General features: G+C 44.7%; 1 protein-coding gene across 1 annotated transcript in view; it reads left to right on the plus strand.

Moving 5' to 3' along the window:
- Window positions 1-10,090: 10,090 nt before the first annotated feature.
- Window positions 10,091-16,278, plus strand: part of fryl (furry homolog, like) — an 81,834-nt gene continuing 75,646 nt past the window's right edge. Inside the window, exon 1 of the mRNA XM_072682677.1 lies at window positions 10,091-10,781. Within this exon, the coding sequence (XP_072538778.1) occupies window positions 10,568-10,781 (214 nt within the window). The 5' untranslated portion in view covers window positions 10,091-10,567. The remainder of the gene's footprint in view (window positions 10,782-16,278) is intronic.

Here is a 16,278-nt window from a genome sequence, read left to right on the forward strand (position 1 = left end):
ACAGATTTATACCAATAAATGGAAGAACTTGATTACTGAATTACTGATGTTATATTCATGCTGTCTTTATATATAATAGTAGGGAGGCACAACAATATCAGGGTCGAGTTTTGACCCCCCCGTTCAACAGGAGCCCCACTGCTGTTACAATAAGACTCCCTGAGAGTCCCTGACATTTCTTCATGTTCCACTCCCCTGCCATAGTACAGTTTACCACTGCGAAAGACGCTGACCAAGCACCAACAATAAAGGACCTCTTCAGCCAAACCAAAGCTGGAGCACTGATCAAGTTCCTGTCATTTACAGGACTAAATGCACGGATCTGCCAGGGAAATGGCCTATGAGCTGTCCTGGCATTAAACCCCCATTAACTAACTAACCATTGCTCTCAAGTCTCTCTGGATCTGAATGCCTGCTAAATGTGTCAGTGTTTACAACAGCAGTCGTGACCTGTTGGAAATAGCTGTGTCGTGCTTATGTAAATTGAATCAGTGGTTCATCTTTAATCTCTCAGTTGTAGCCTGTTTGCGCTGATTATTGGTTATTGCACGATGTTTTAATCAAGATCAGCCAAATCAAGTTTTTACTTGAGTTAGCCTAGGACTCCCATACTGGTTTAGCTATGATCTAAACTTTTTAAAATCCGTGTGTTCTTCCCTCACTCCTTACAGTAAGAGTAAGAGTATGAGCGAGCATGTGAGAATTAGCCACAGCCAGGGCAACTTTAAATAGTCTTATTTAACTTGGCCTTGACTGATTACCCTTGGCCCAGGCAAAGTCAGTCTTTGGTCCCTGATTTCTACAAATAATAATAATAATAATAAGCAGAATAATAAGAAAATTAAAAACACTCTTCCCTTCTTGTTAAGAAAGTGCTCAGTGTCTGGTGTGTTTGCACTAATCTTACATTGGAAGAGAGCTGAATTCCACACCTGAGGTTTTCTTTTTTTCCTCTCATAGCAGGATTTCTCAGTTAGCCGAGAGGTGAGGACTTTCCAGTAGAAATGTCCCTCAGCTTTTTTGCTCTTGAGAAGGCTTGACTCAGGGCTCAAGTTATCTGGCTGACTGAGAAATCTTGCTTTGGAAACCACCCCTGGCTTTCTGTGTGTGTCTGTGTGTGTGTCTGTGTGTGTGTCTGTGTGTGTGTCTGTGTGTGTGTCTGTGTGTGTGTCTGTGTGTGTGTCTGTGCCGATTGTACATGTGATTGGACAGGATGGTTATCGCAGCTTGTCGTTGGAGCTCTGCACTTCAGTCATAGATGATAGCTGCACAACTGATTGATACTGCTGTGTGTTCCTCCTCACTTTGTTCAGCATAGATCTTAATCTGGCCTGATATTTTGGCCCAATCCTGAATATTAGTGTAAGAGAATTCTGTCTAAATCAGACCTCAGTCTGGCTTGACCTGGCCTCACCTGACTCTCAGTACCAAATTGAGTCAGAACATGAACACCATTAACCCTTGGCTGAATGATGCATTCGTTCTAAACGAGTTGAGAAACTCAAAAAGTATCTAAAAAGAAACCCCCCCCCAAAGCACCTTACTGTTCAGATCGTCTTAAGTGGTAAGCAGAAAAACTGGATCGGGACATTCCTACTCACAGGTACTCGGCTCTGCTTTGAATGAGGCAAATGACCCTGACCTGATTTTTTTTTTTTTTTATATATCTTTTTTTTATTATTTTTTTATTGGTAGCGGTCTGATACTGTCTACCGATTGTGTAACAAAAAACCCCTGAAGCTTTCTAAAATCGTGCAGTCCGTCACTTGTCTTCTAAAATATGACCTCCTGATAGTGTTGAGCTGTTTCTCCGTGTGTCTTACCGTTTGTGTGGTTTCTGCGCATGAGAGAAACCGAAAGACTTGCGTGTGTGATGGTGTGCTAGATGTGGAGAATGTGAAACGCATCCATGTCTCTCGTTGGTTTGATTTTTTTTCTTAGTGCGTCAGTTGATTTATTTCTTTCTTTTTTTTTAGGTGATTAGTTTCAGACTCTTCTCTGAGCTGCGGAGCTGTAACAGGAAGTCAGATGTGTTGCTTTGTATGTCCCCGGTGTTTTGGGGAGGCAGACTGTGGTTGTGAATGTGGCGGTGCCTATTCAGCTAAAGGCGTACTGGTGAATGTTATCAGTGTCTTTTTTTTTTTTAAACTGCTGGTCTGTGTGTAAGCTCAGTAAATTACAGCCTGAGAGGGGAAATTCTGTCGTGAACATTGTTTTGGGTGATTGATGTGACTGTTAGTCCCACGAGTGTGCGTCGGTGTGAGCTACAGCCGCCGTGTAGCGCGTGCTGGGACTTTCCCAAGGGCCGTAAAATCCTTTTTCTGCTGCTTCTCTCAAAGGTCTCAAAAGGCCTCAGTTGGTTGATTTGGTTCACAACCCCCCCCTGTTGAACATTGTGGAAAAAAAGGTTGTATGAGACAAGTTGATCTCAGAAACTCAGTCTAACTGTTGTCTTTTGCCACTAGAATTTCATGTGTCATTACATAATATGAACAAACACACGCTAGTTAGCTGGGTGTATGTCAGGGTTAATATTGTAGGGATATAAATATATTGACACAACAGTTTTTGTGTTTCCAGGGTTTTGGAACTGGCCCGTTCTATAGTTGTACAATTTTGGTTATGACTGATTTATTTTTTTTCTTTTCTGTGAAGAGACCACAGTGTTTTGAGGTTCGCTATGTGTTCACTTCCATTTACTGCACTCCTGTTATTAAACTACACCAAGATGAATGCAGTTTTCCATCCTAGGGCCCATTAAAAAAAACCTGCGGTATTTAAATGCTCGCAGAAGAAGCATTAGTAGTGGCAAATGTTAGAAACTGCTGGCTAAATGCATGCTGACGATATCCACAGTTCTCAGTGTATCATGTGTGGGGATAAAAATATGATGCGATCTAAACATTGCATTTTGAGTAGTGACTCAAAACCCAATGCTGTAGTGCGTCTGTAATGATGATGGCAGACAGCACAGGATAGAGCTGCTGCAATGCTGGTTAGTTCTGGTTAATATACGGGTCTTTCAAATCTGATATTTGATTTCTCCCTCAAGTGTGTTTTATTGAGATTATGCCACAGTTCTGTTTTCACTGCTTATAAGAACAAAATTAGTTTAGCAAGCTTCCGCCAGGTAAATTAGTGCCTTTCTGTCATTCACCCCTCACTGCTCAAACAACATGGTCAGACCACATCCTTCAGCTGAGGAACAGCTCATCATTTCCCGATGATCAGGGTTGCAAGCATTAGGCCAATGCCTTAGGCACTGTTTACAGGTTGTATTAACCCCATGGGTACACACACTGCCACACACACACACTGCCAAATCTGTTAAATATTAAGAGCTTACTTTTATACGAAGCTGAACTTTGTGTTGTGCTCTGTACTTGAATTATCCGTTCTACCTCGAACGATTCAGCAGATTATACTCCCTCTGATTGGCTGATCTCATTCCGTGTCTCAAACCACACCATGTACCCTACCTTTTTTTTTTTTTTTTTTTTTTTTTATGTATCTTTTTGTTCGAACATTATGTGGCTTTACCTAAACTTGACCAGCCTATATGTTTGTGCGCTAGCTGCGGGTATTTGCTCTTATTCGCTTTCCACTAATTCTCAGGATCCGTGTGTTTTACGGCCTGGCGGAATATAGTCCACCATAGAGTTCACACAGGATGTTGTGGTACTTGAATATGACAACGAGTAACGTTTGAAGAGCTAATTTGCATTTAATCAATGAATCATAATAAATGTTTTTGTTGTTTTTTTACTTTTGGGATTTGTTATGAATATTTGAATACTCCGACCCCTCCCTACCAGTAGACGTTTTAGTAAAAGGTTTCACAAGGAACTGGATGTTGACTGTAATGAACAGGCTCGTCTCTGTTTCTCTTTCCATCCCTTTCCTATCTTTATCCCTAACCTCTTCTGACCCCTGGTTTGCTCATCAGCGTCACCGGCTTTGTGCCTCTGTGTTGGCTCAGTTGATGATGATGTTGTTGTTGTTGGGCATGTTGTGCATGGGAGCTGTGAGGATAAACACACGCACCATTAGCTGACCCTGGAACAGTGCTGCAATGTCACAGAGCTCTGTGGGTGTGGGCAGAAGTAATTACAGCTAATGAGATGTAGAGATACTGCCTAATGCTTGCTGTTGCTATAAATAAGGCTCTGGCGGCGACGGCTGTGCTGTTTTTGGAGGCCTGTTTTGCGCGCACGCATGTGTATGCAGACTTATGTAACCGGGACTGCTTTTGGACCGTGGGCTGGTTGTCTGGGTGGAGGCAGGGTGTAATCTGCAGATTAACGCCCGGCAAGATCACTCTAATCCCAACCATTGTGGCTCTTCCTCCCCAGCTGCAGTGATGTCTTCAAAAAAAAAATAATTGACCCAGTGCCTGCACCTGAACTAAACCCCTAATTACTGGCTACTCACATTTTGCCATAATATTTAAGTGTGCCAAGGTTATTGTTTACCGAACGGTTGTGGTGAGAAAATGAAAGGGAAACAAAAGGGAGACAATCGTGGGGTCAGCATTGGCAAAAGTGCAGGGAGATGTGTGTTGCTAATTAGTTAGGATTCTGAGTAAGTGGGCAGTTGGTAGACCTGCAGGTCAATTATGTGATGTATTGAGGTTTGATTATTTGGAGAAGGCCCTATGCATCATGCAATCCAATCGGTCAATATCAAGACTCTTGTTACTCTGTAATTTTTGAAGTCAGATACTGTATTGGTTCTTAAAAACATTGGCATTGAGATTAGTGGGAGACAGTAGTTCCCATTGAGTTGTGTTTAAGCCCAGACTACAGTGTTGTACCCCCACTGTTAATATTTGATGATAATATGCAATCGCCTTGCTTACAGTATCACAATACATGACCTCCGTACCAAAAGTATATAACCGAAACCATAGCATGCTTCTCCTCTCTCTCCCACCCCACCGGTTATTGAGGAAAACCCCCCCCTATTATCACCACCTTCCCGGTTGCAGCTCCTCGCACAGTGATAATAGTAGTGCAAACCTACAAAATCTGAATATGCGCCGCCAACCAGCTAGTGGTGTGGATCCCCGTCCTTCAGTCGGCGCATTAAGCATATTGTTACAGTAAAACAAGCTATAATTCAATACGTTTTGATATAGTTCAATTCAAGCTGCACTCGACTCTGTAAGGAGCAGCAATTTCAGAGCTTTTCTTCACGACCTGTGTTTTGGCTGAGATTAGTGTTAATTGGACTGGCATATTTAGAAGCCCTGAAGACCTTCATTAGCTGTGCTAAATTGGGGTTGGTGGATTTACATTTGTGGCATCTGTCTGACTCTCATTCACGCTGACCTACATTTGAATCAAGCTTCCCAGCTAGGTGAATGTAGTGTTAGGAGTTGTGGCAAAGGACTCTTCTTGGTGTGCTTGAGTCCCCAGTCTGATACAGGGGAGGTGATGGTGGTGGTGGTGGTGGTGGTGGTGGCGGTGTTACCCGCTGTTACCCGCTAAGCTACATCAACCACCTTTCCAGGGCTGGACGCCTCTGTTTTAAATGACTGAGCATGTCCAGGGTTACTTTTTCTCAGATGCCTTCATCGTTGTCCTTTTGTTTTCATTTCCCCCAGGTTTAGAAGAACCAAGACTGCTGGACTGCTGGTCTGACCCACCTTCTCCACTGCTGCTCTATGGCCCACAGGTACATTTGTCATGCCTCTTGCAGTTGCAGTGTGGGTGAGTTTTGGTGAAGCTGTGTGAGTGAAGTGCTTGCAAGGCCCTGTGGGAGTGAAACTTGTGTTAATCTGGGCCTTCATCTTTCTCTGGTCTAACACGGAAGTGGTGGTGAGATCACACCTGCAGAGACTCATCAGACTGCAGGCTAATTAATTTAGAGTGGATGAAGTGAAGGGAGTTTACGGCTCCGTGACCCAGAAGCTCTCAGATGGAGAGTCGACAGTTGACCACATCAAAGCTGGGCTTAGCTGGTTAATGGCTGCTCAGGCTTGTTTACTGTGTGTGTATGTGTATGTGTGTGTGTGTGTGTGTGCTTTATAAGTGTCAGGGTGAATAAATCACATGCCCTCTCTGTGGGAGTCCGGAGGTCTTGTGCTCTAACAGCCATGTGTCGCTCCGGCCAGCCCTGTTATCAGTCAAGTTCGCTTCATTGTCTGGGTGCTGAGTAGTTTTCCTGTTTTCCCCATGTGGAGCTGTGTGTGTGTGTTGGTGTGAGTGCTATGTTGTGGGAGGGTGCACTGCTGAGTATTGTTCCTGCTGCTTCCTCCCTGACATTCCTGGTCAGATTGGGATCGCAGGGGAGAGGGGTGTCCGTCTTGCCTCCACAGAGCTATTGTTCGCCACTGTCAGCGTGCCTGGCCAGGCCACGCTTGCCCAGCAGAGCCCAAACACACAGGTGCTAGCACTTCATCCACCGCACCACTCACCTTGTACTACTCTAGCATAGACTTTGATCACAGCCTCCCTGTTCCAAAGGCAGGAAATGCCCCCATCATTAACATTTAACCAATCCGTCCTTGAAGAATTTTTAGAACTGTGAAGTCGATATCAGGCCCGCTGGATCTGCTGGACGCTAAGTGAGGGTTCCTCATTCGTGAAATTGATCGAGTGTGTACTGATGGAGTCCTGTTTGACTTGGAATTCATTTGAAGAGTCATAGATGATCAGATACTGTTGGGCAAGCCTATAACTTTGTTTCCTCCTTTTTGTTTTTGAGTTTGATAAAGTTGTTCCTCTTTTTTTTTTTTTTCTCAAGCGCACTGCTATTCGCCGGCCTTATCAGCCGTGCCTTTCTGTCTCGCAGCTGCTTCTCTGCATTGCCTTCTCGTCTTGATGAGAGGGTTGAACACAGTCCCACACAATCTGAACCTAACTGTAGAGAGTGCTGGTAAATAGCAGCCTCGTCTGTTTTGACGCATGATTCTCTTATCAGTGACTGGAGAAACGGCTGTTCCCATCATGACGCTGCTTTTCTGAAATCCCTAAAAAATGGCTCTGCACTGCTCTCCCAGAACCAGCTGCTGTGTTTGCGCTCCCAAGAGGTAAGGTGGACATTGTTGGGAGGGTAGCGTGGAGATTTCAGCCCTCATTAGGTGGGTTATGGCCTCTGGTCTCTCTGAACTGCCACCAGCAGCCATAAAGAGATTTGCAAATGACTGTAAAGGTGATTTTGCTAAAGGCAAAGGCCTGAGTTCAGTCTCTCCCTTCTGATTGTTTAGATGCCCAGTCCAGCTGTAGTGGACTGCACACTCTGCCTGGAATCCCTCGGCCTCTACCTTTTGTTCCCTCTTGTTCTCTCTGCCTCCCTTTGTCCCTCTCTTGTGCTTTCTGCCTCTTGTGCTCTCTGCCTCTTTCTCTGCCTCTCTAATGCGCTTATACTCTCTGCCTCCCTTTTGTTCTGTCTTTGTCCCTCTCTTGTACTTTCTGCCTCTTGCTCTCTGCCTCTTTTCTTTCTCTGCCTCTTTCTCTGCCTCTCTTATGCGCTTTGCCTGCCCTTTTTTGTCTCTCTGACTCATACTCTCTGCCTCTCTCTCTCTCTCTCTCTCTCTCTCTCTCTCTCTCTCTCTCTTTCTCTTTCTCTTTCTCTTTCTCTCTCTCTCTCTCTCTCTCTCTCTCTCTCTCTCTCTCTCTCTCTCTCTGCCTCCCCTTCTTTTCACCCTTTCTTGAAATACCCTTTAAGCAGTCTGGCTTTTCTGAAAGGGGAGGGAGAAGACTTATAGATTTTGGCCTGAAGCCCATGTGGGGCAGTGCCCTTAGCTGTTGCTAGAGGGCAGACTTGTTCGGAGATCAGTGACACATACTTTGTCTGCTCCTTCATGTTGTGCTTCTTAAGGCTTATGTAACATTGTTACTTTTGGGGACTCTTAAGATATTGTTATACAAAAAAAATGCAGAACAGAGCTTAGAGTTTAAGGTTTTACAGACCACTCAAAGAGTGCTGTGTGTGTGTGTGTGTGTTGTCACACATTGAAGGATGGAACTGAAGCCGTTACATCATCGGACTGACATTTTCACACGCTACAGAGGGTGTGAGCGTTTCCTGTGAGAGCCTTCTTACACACATACGGACACAGTCTCCGTCTCTCTCTCTCTCTCTCTCTCTCTCTCTCTCTCTCTCTCTCTCTCGCTCTCTCTCTCTCACACATACACAGTCATTCACTCCCCGCATTGTTTCAGCTGCTCCCTGCATCACCCCGTTCCCGAGTCACTGCGTTTACTGTATGTTGCTCAAGTAGACTGTTTGTATAGATGCAGACGCGGTCACAGGCTCATACTGCTTCACTCTGTCCTGCAGGTGGCGATGTAGCACACAAGTATTTTGCTGTGTCAGGTATTCCCAACTCTGTACTGCAGCTGTACTCTGCATCTTCTGACTTGGCAGACTGTAGACTGTGCCTTAATAAAGGCACGTTCACTGCCTTCAAATCCAGAGAATAAAGGCTGCTTTAATGAAGAATGCTTCAAAGCGCTTGGGCTAATGTTTCAGTTTTCAGAGGGAAAGTTTCCCGGGCTGCTCACCAATGTCCCACCTGCTACTGTACGGGTGTAAATCCCTAACTATTCAGAGGAGTTTGTGCGTGCGGCATTGTGTAGCCAGCCGGTGCTGTATTGTTTTGAATGGGGGGGCTGGTGCAGACAGAGTGTTGGTGGCATTATAGCGATGTACATTGTCAGCGAAAGCAGAGACTCATTTGAATGTGTAGCAGTGAGTCAGCACATTCGGCCCCCTGCCTTTATGTAAAGTGGCTCCCAGGACGGACCCTGTCATTGATTTAACTAAAATGGAACTTTTCCTGCATTACCTAAACACTTTCCAGCAGCACCCGAGCTGAGCTGCGTCTGCTTTCGCCTGCAGAAGTTTAGAGACCTCAGTCACGGTGGCGTGGGGCTGACGTCACAATAATGATTTTGAAGTCTGGCTCTGCTTTGCTTGCAGAATGAATTGGGACCTGTACATATTTCTTGCGCACTCTGTGTGTCCTTGTAAGTTTGCAGAGACCTCCTCTAGAGTTACTTCTGAAGTCAAAGGGTTCCCTCTCAAAGGCCTCCTAAATGTTTGAAGTGTTGCGGTCAGAATTCGTCAGCGTTCGGCCATGGGAGCATTAGTGAGGTCAGGTACTGATGATGGATGTTGAGTTAGTAGATCAAAAAAAGCCACTCCGGCTTAGCCCAGAGGTTTTGGCTGTAGCGCCAGCACTCTACAGAAGTAGTGAGGGCAGAAAGTGGATGAGAAGTGGCTCAAACACAGTCAAAGCTGTAGAATCACTGATAGTAGATTTTTCTAAGATATAAACTCACTGCTGCGGCCTCTGACTAGTGTCCATCAGAGGCACCTAGGGTTGCTGCTGTTTACCATTTATGGTATGTTTACCAAGTATGTTATACTTGTTTCTTACTATTTTCAGAGATTAAAACCCAAACAATCAACTGATTCATGGAGAAAATGATCAACAGATTAATCAATACTGAAAATAATCATTAGCTGGAAAAAGAGATGCACCTCAACTGCAGCATTTATTTGTAGTGATAATAATAATGATAATAATAATAATAATATTATTATTATTATGGGAACCTAGAGGATGTCTTGTTCGACTATGGCTACAAAATCGAAACTAGATCGGAGGTCAAACAAGACGAGTCGGTTTGTGTACAATGTGTGTGCTCTGTATTGTATACACTTCTAATCCTCTGGGTTATCAGTGTATGTGCAGGCACACTGAAGAGGCCACGCCCTCCTGCTTTGCACTGATGAGTGTGCTCTTTCTTTGGCTCTCCCTCGCTTTCTTTCTTTTCTCTCTCTCTCTCTCTCTCTCTCTCTCTCTCTCTCTCTCTCTCTCTCTCTCTCTCTCTCTCTCTCTCTTTCGCTCCTCATCCCCCTAGAGAAGGCAGGACTGGGGCGGGGCTGGTAGCTTGTGCACTTTTATTGGCTATGGGCCCAGACATGCGTTATCTTCTGTTGAACATGTTCTGACCCCGCCCAGATAGTGCCTGGCACCCGACCTTGTGCCACTCCGCCCACCACCACCACTACATCATCGCTGAAGAGAAAGAGGAAGACCTGCCGATCTCTTCCCACTTGTTTTATTTATTGTCTTGTCCTCAGGTAGTAAGGCTGGGCTCTAGAGCAAGGCTGCACAGGTGAGTGTGACTCACTCTATAGGGGCTGGCACCTCTGGATAGCAGGATGTGTGACTCGTCAAGTGTCCCAGTGCCGACAGAACTGCCTTACCTGCCTGCACTTGAGGTTCCTGTGGATATGAGTGCTCATGGATTCTGCTTTCCGATCTTCTGGCTTTATGGATGTCACTGAACGAACTCAAATCACCAATGCTAGAAGGAAAGCGGTGAACTTTTCCTATCTGTTTGTGTAAAAAGATTTTTACTGCCTTCTCTGGACGGAGCGCGAAGTCTCTCGGAAAGGTTTTGACCTGGATCGAGTTCTGTGGTAGAGCGGCGGTCATCTGTCTGTCTGTCTGTCCGGTTACAGACGGTTCACTTCCTGACAGAACATGGTGGGTCGTGGCACAGAGGCCGTGCATCTGGAGTGAAAGTGCACACACTTGCGCACACCCATGGAGTTTCTCAAGAGCCTAGTCCCCACTGTCATCTCCGGGGACGGTGGCGGGCTGGTGGAGCCCGGGGGGCTGTTGCCACGGGAGACGGGCCCTCGCTTGCTGAGGATAAAGCGCCTGAGCCTGATGTCAATGGGACAAACCATAGAGGAAGACTCGGAGGGGTCGGGCCAACCTACCCGACCGCCCCGTCTGACCCGACATTACGCCAAAGGTACAGATAAGCGGGCAGAGAGTTTAGAGCTCAAAAACAAAACCTTGAACCTCCCTTTTCCTTTTTTTTAGTGTTGGTGTGAGTAATGTTCCAAGCTATTACCTGAAACTAATGGGGGGGGCTCTTTTAGTCCTGGCCTAAAAGAGCAGTTCCACACAATCCACAGTAAACGTCTTTGCAGCGTATTGGTCGGTGGCTCGAGATGAAAGGTTGAGGCTTTACTGTTTGCGTTAGATAACACTAATCTTTCAGTTCTGCGTTGATAAAGAAAGCACACATTACCTCATATTGGACAGATCTGCGTTAGTAGTTGTCTTTTGTTGCTTTCTGTCTTTAGTTTTTCCTGTTCGTCTGATTAATGCTGAAGGCGATTCTAAATCCAATAGCTCTGGGTAGTGGGAGTTACCAGTTGCATGAGTTTACACTCAACACTAATGGCAGGAGCTCTCTGCTTGAGTTGGCTTTGAACCAGATAGGGGTTGTTGTGTAATGGGGCCATGTTATTGTGACTTGATCTGCAGTCGTTAGCATCACCGCTAACTGCTTCCCATTCGGAAACTGAATTCAGACCCAGTGTGTGTCTGGCTTTCAGCCTCGTTTCTGAGGAAACGCTACATACAAGGGCTGCGTTCGCCGCGTAGATGTTAAGTGCTGCGATTTTGCTATTTTGCTAGCTGCATGTTAGCATAGAGGTTGGGGATGTTGTAAGGAGGGGTGCTTTATGCAACAGGCAGCTAGCCCTGTAGAGAGTTTGGTCAGAGCCACATGCAGCATAGCTGAAAGACTATCTATATGACTGTCTTATATGCATGCAGGCGCATAGAGGACAAGTGCTGAGGGCTGAGCTCACACTGTTTGTTTACCAATCCAGAGACTTTCCCATAACAGCGGATGATGTTAGTGCTGGTGTAGGTGACAGAGTGTACAACACAAGTATGGCCTTCTTATTTACTGTCCAAACTGAGCTGGGAACCTACATTAGCCAGACATGTATTTGTATTCGTGTCCATTTCCTGTAGTAACTGTACCCTGGGGTGATGCCCTCGAGGGTATGTCTTCTGTACTCTTTAGTTTAGGGAACATAACTGTGTCACAGCTTTAGTGTATTCCTCTACAATAGTGTTTTTTATTTTTGTTTTTTTGTTTTTTTAAGTTGCACTGCCCTCAAATCACACAGTCTGACCCCCAGGCTTTTTGTTTCATATGTCTTTATTTAAATATAAATCCTAAAAAGGTACAAATGTGCTTCTTTCTCCTGGGAAAGTGAATGTAGTGAACCTGTCAGGAGCATAATTGGACCTTAAGGACCATGTTGTACCTCAGTGGGTACATTTGTAGTGTTTGTACCTGCAGTACCTTTTTTTCTGAAACTGTAGCTGTTTGGACATCTGGTACCTATCGGCATCAGCGTAAACAAGTCTGACTTATTTGTGGAGTTTCTTTAGAGCAGGCATTAGAGCCTAAACCATTTTATTTTGCAGAGAATTTTGGAAAAAAAATTGTGGAACCTTTAACTTCCAAGAGTTTGCACCACTTAAGACTAAATGAATGCCAGTTCTGTAGTTTTAGGGAGTAACGACAAGAGTAGCTTGAAATTATAGAGTGTATATTTGGCTTCGACCGTGTAATTAAATTGGCTAATGCAGGTGCTTCCAGCTCTTGTAAACAGGTCTCAACCCATAAATAGGTCAAATGTATTGGGATTGCATGACAAGTGCACACTTGCGTTCAGTGCACAGAACATCGGCTTGTAATTTATCAGCTGAGTGTGCAAGAAAAAGAATATTACGAGTCTGAGCAGCCTAAAATATGAATTTCAATTATTTCTACCAGTAAAAATAAGACTGTTCTCTTTTATACATTAGACGGGCAACATTTGGGCAGCACTGGTCAGAATTTGTTGCTGTGAATGGTCTATCCATACACTCTTGATGATATTTATAGTCATAGGACTGTCAAAACCTTTAGCTTGCAACTTTACCAGAATATGATGGGAGTCCATTCTTGCCACTATTACTGGCTGCAACACAAGCACAAAGCATGATCGGTCCACTCCATACTTAACAGTACTAGAGGTTACTCCCTGTGGCCAAAGCGTTATATCGGTCCAGTCCACAGTGCCTGCTTCCAAAATGCAACAGGCTTTTTTTAGATGTTCCTTTAAAAACCTCTGATTTCTTGCAGATCCTAACCTGCAGTTCTCTCTAGATAAGTTCTTGGTCTTCCAGACCTCAACTTTTGCTCACTCAAATGTTCACAGTAATAGAATCTTTTGGTCAGGGGTGTCCAAACTTTTGCACTCCAGTGTATGTAAGCCATTCTGGATGCATTGTTGTTTTAAAAGGTAAGTGCAAGCCTTTGAACAGGACTCTGACCAGGTGAGCTGTCTAAGTGCGTGCAGGCCTGAGTGGGTGAAAATTGATGAGTCGCCATTGTGTGATAGTCTTCGTGTGTTCGCGTGCCTGCCGGGGCATGCAAACGGCTCTGGCTGCGTCTTTGTGCGTGCGCTCATCTCTAAAGCATTACTCCACTCCCTCTCCACTCCCAGAACTGTGGCTGTACCCCACCTTTCCTCCGTGCGACCTGCAGAAGTAGACGGAACGGATCCTGATCTACAGGCTTCTTAAAGCCGCCTGGCATCTTTCATATAACCAGGCTTGCTCTGGGGCTTGTGTTCAGTTGAGTCCTGAAACAATTACTTACTGTTTCGAGGTAGTTCCTGAAGGTGATGTTACGTGATTGAACCGCAAACTGAAGTCTCCTCACCCTCACGATGTGCGGCCTATTCAAACATTCATTACCAGTATTTAGGGCTATCTTGACCGTTGCACTGTCATCTGTTCTTGGCTGTCACTCTAACGGTTCAGATGTGGTGGACCAGCAGCCCATTTAATGACCACAGCAAATAGTCCTGATGGGCTGTAATGCAAAATGCACTCCAGCTAGGTCATCACTTATTAATGACGTCTGTGTCCATCACCATGTTCTTTCCCTTTGGCCAATACCCACCTACCCACCTAATCCAAGTGTAAAAACCTTGCATTGACAACACAGCTTATGTGTAACAGGCAGTTGCGGCCTGTTTTTAGCCTTAAAATTTTGCCTGCAGTGTGAATAAGGCTAGAGAAGCTATATAGGACTATATTATCATGTAGTGCTTATTGAGTAGTAAGCTTTCATCATTTTGTAAACATGAAAGCTCGCCTATTAGCACGTGAGCGTCTGCGGCTATAGATATAACAGTGACCAGCAACATATTCATGGACACGTGATTCAGATCACATGCATCTGGGTAACCTCATCTCCTTGGCATTTAACAGCTTTACAACACAAAGCAGTGCTGGATGTTGTAAATATCACACTCTTAAGACATGAATGCAAACGGCTCTGGCTGCGTCTTTGTGCGTGCGCTCATCTCTAAAGCATTACTCCACTCCCTCTCCACTCCCAGAACTGTGGCTGTACCCCACCTTTCCTCCGTGCGACCTGCAGAAGTAGACGGAACGGATCCTGATCTACAGGCTTCTTAAAGCCGCCTGGCATCTTTCATATAACCAGGCTTGCTCTGGGGCTTGTGTTCAGTTGAGTCCTGAAACAATTACTTACTGTTTCGAGGTAGTTCCTGAAGGTGATGTTACGTGATTGAACCGCAAACTGAAGTCTCCTCACCCTCACGATGTGCGGCCTATTCAAACATTCATTACCAGTATTTAGGGCTATCTTGACCGTTGCACTGTCATCTGTTCTTGGCTGTCACTCTAACGGTTCAGATGTGGTGGACCAGCAGCCCATTTAATGACCACAGCAAATAGTCCTGATGGGCTGTAATGCAAAATGCACTCCAGCTAGGTCATCACTTATTAATGACGTCTGTGTCCATCACCATGTTCTTTCCCTTTGGCCAATACCCACCTACCCACCTAATCCAAGTGTAAAAACCTTGCATTGACAACACAGCTTATGTGTAACAGGCAGTTGCGGCCTGTTTTTAGCCTTAAAATTTTGCCTGCAGTGTGAATAAGGCTAGAGAAGCTATATAGGACTATATTATCATGTAGTGCTTATTGAGTAGTAAGCTTTCATCATTTTGTAAACATGAAAGCTCGCCTATTAGCACGTGAGCGTCTGCGGCTATAGATATAACAGTGACCAGCAACATATTCATGGACACGTGATTCAGATCACATGCATCTGGGTAACCTCATCTCCTTGGCATTTAACAGCTTTACAACACAAAGCAGTGCTGGATGTTGTAAATATCACACTCTTAAGACATGAATGCAGGGCATACACACCCTGCATAAGCCTAGATGTATACATTTGCTTAGAACAGCCAGAGCTCCTTAATTGCATTCCTGGAAGTTTAGTATCCATCACAGTTTGGCGATTTCATGGGATATAGAGCTGATATATGAATCATTATGGTATCAATCATTGCTAAGAATTGCTTTACAACTCGCACAGCGCTTAAATGTGGTCATTAACAGCTGGGTTGCGCCACTTATTCTTGAGCAGGGAAATTCCCAAACTGGGCCAGACCCCAGCCTCCAGGACCAGAATAGATGAAGCATGGTCTGGTTGTTCCTTTTCTCTCTGATGGTGACTGGCCCTCTCTAAACACTGTCATCTGAGAGGAACCTGGGTGTTTGGAGAGTTTGGGGTCTTACAGTTCACACCACGGCTTGGATGCATAGTGCTAGATTTCTTTTCATTGACTTTAAGCAGGTAGCGGCTGCATATAAAATGTAAGCAGTCTGTAGGTCATAATTTTATGTAGGGTCGATTAAAAAGGCAGCTGATCACAACTGAAAAGCACACTATTAAAGTGTTAAAAGAATTAAAAGAAACAAGAAAAAGCAAGCAGGTCTTCTAGCTTCAGTCTCATCTGCACTCGCCATAGTCGGACGCCAATCAGCTTGGAATCCTTGCACACAGGTTCTCTGTATGGCTTCATGCACCGAACTGTAATAGTTCGGAATGAATATACATACTGTTACATCCTTAGCAAGAGTTGCATGTAAGTCCAGTTGCCATGGTACATGGTATAAGTACATTGTCCAGATTGAAACAGTGGCTTATATGCGGTGTGATGCAATGCCAGTCAACATATGCATGGAAAAACGCAGATACTGGAATCTGAATTTATCAGTGTGATTAAACCATAGGTTCTTGAGTCTCTAATGTTCTCAGAGGAGAAGGGAGAAAAACACCGGCATGGCTGATCCAGACTGAAGTATAATCAGAGGAGACGTTTCGATGGGTTCTTTAATAAAGCACATGGTTCTTTGTAGAACCACAACAGTTGTGATTGGTTTCTTTGTAAGGTTTGTTTGTTATAAACATAAAAAGCTTCTATATAGCCTCAAAAAGGGTTCCACTCGAACTTTTTTTTTCAGTACTAGAACCATTTTTGCTTATAGTGTATGTCTATGGGTAGTCTGTAAATGCTAGCTGTGCTAGTATAAATGGATCACGTGAGTTTGACTAATTAGAAGAG

This window comes from Salminus brasiliensis, chromosome 1, assembly GCF_030463535.1.
Source record: "Salminus brasiliensis chromosome 1, fSalBra1.hap2, whole genome shotgun sequence".
NCBI lineage: Eukaryota > Metazoa > Chordata > Actinopteri > Characiformes > Bryconidae > Salminus > Salminus brasiliensis.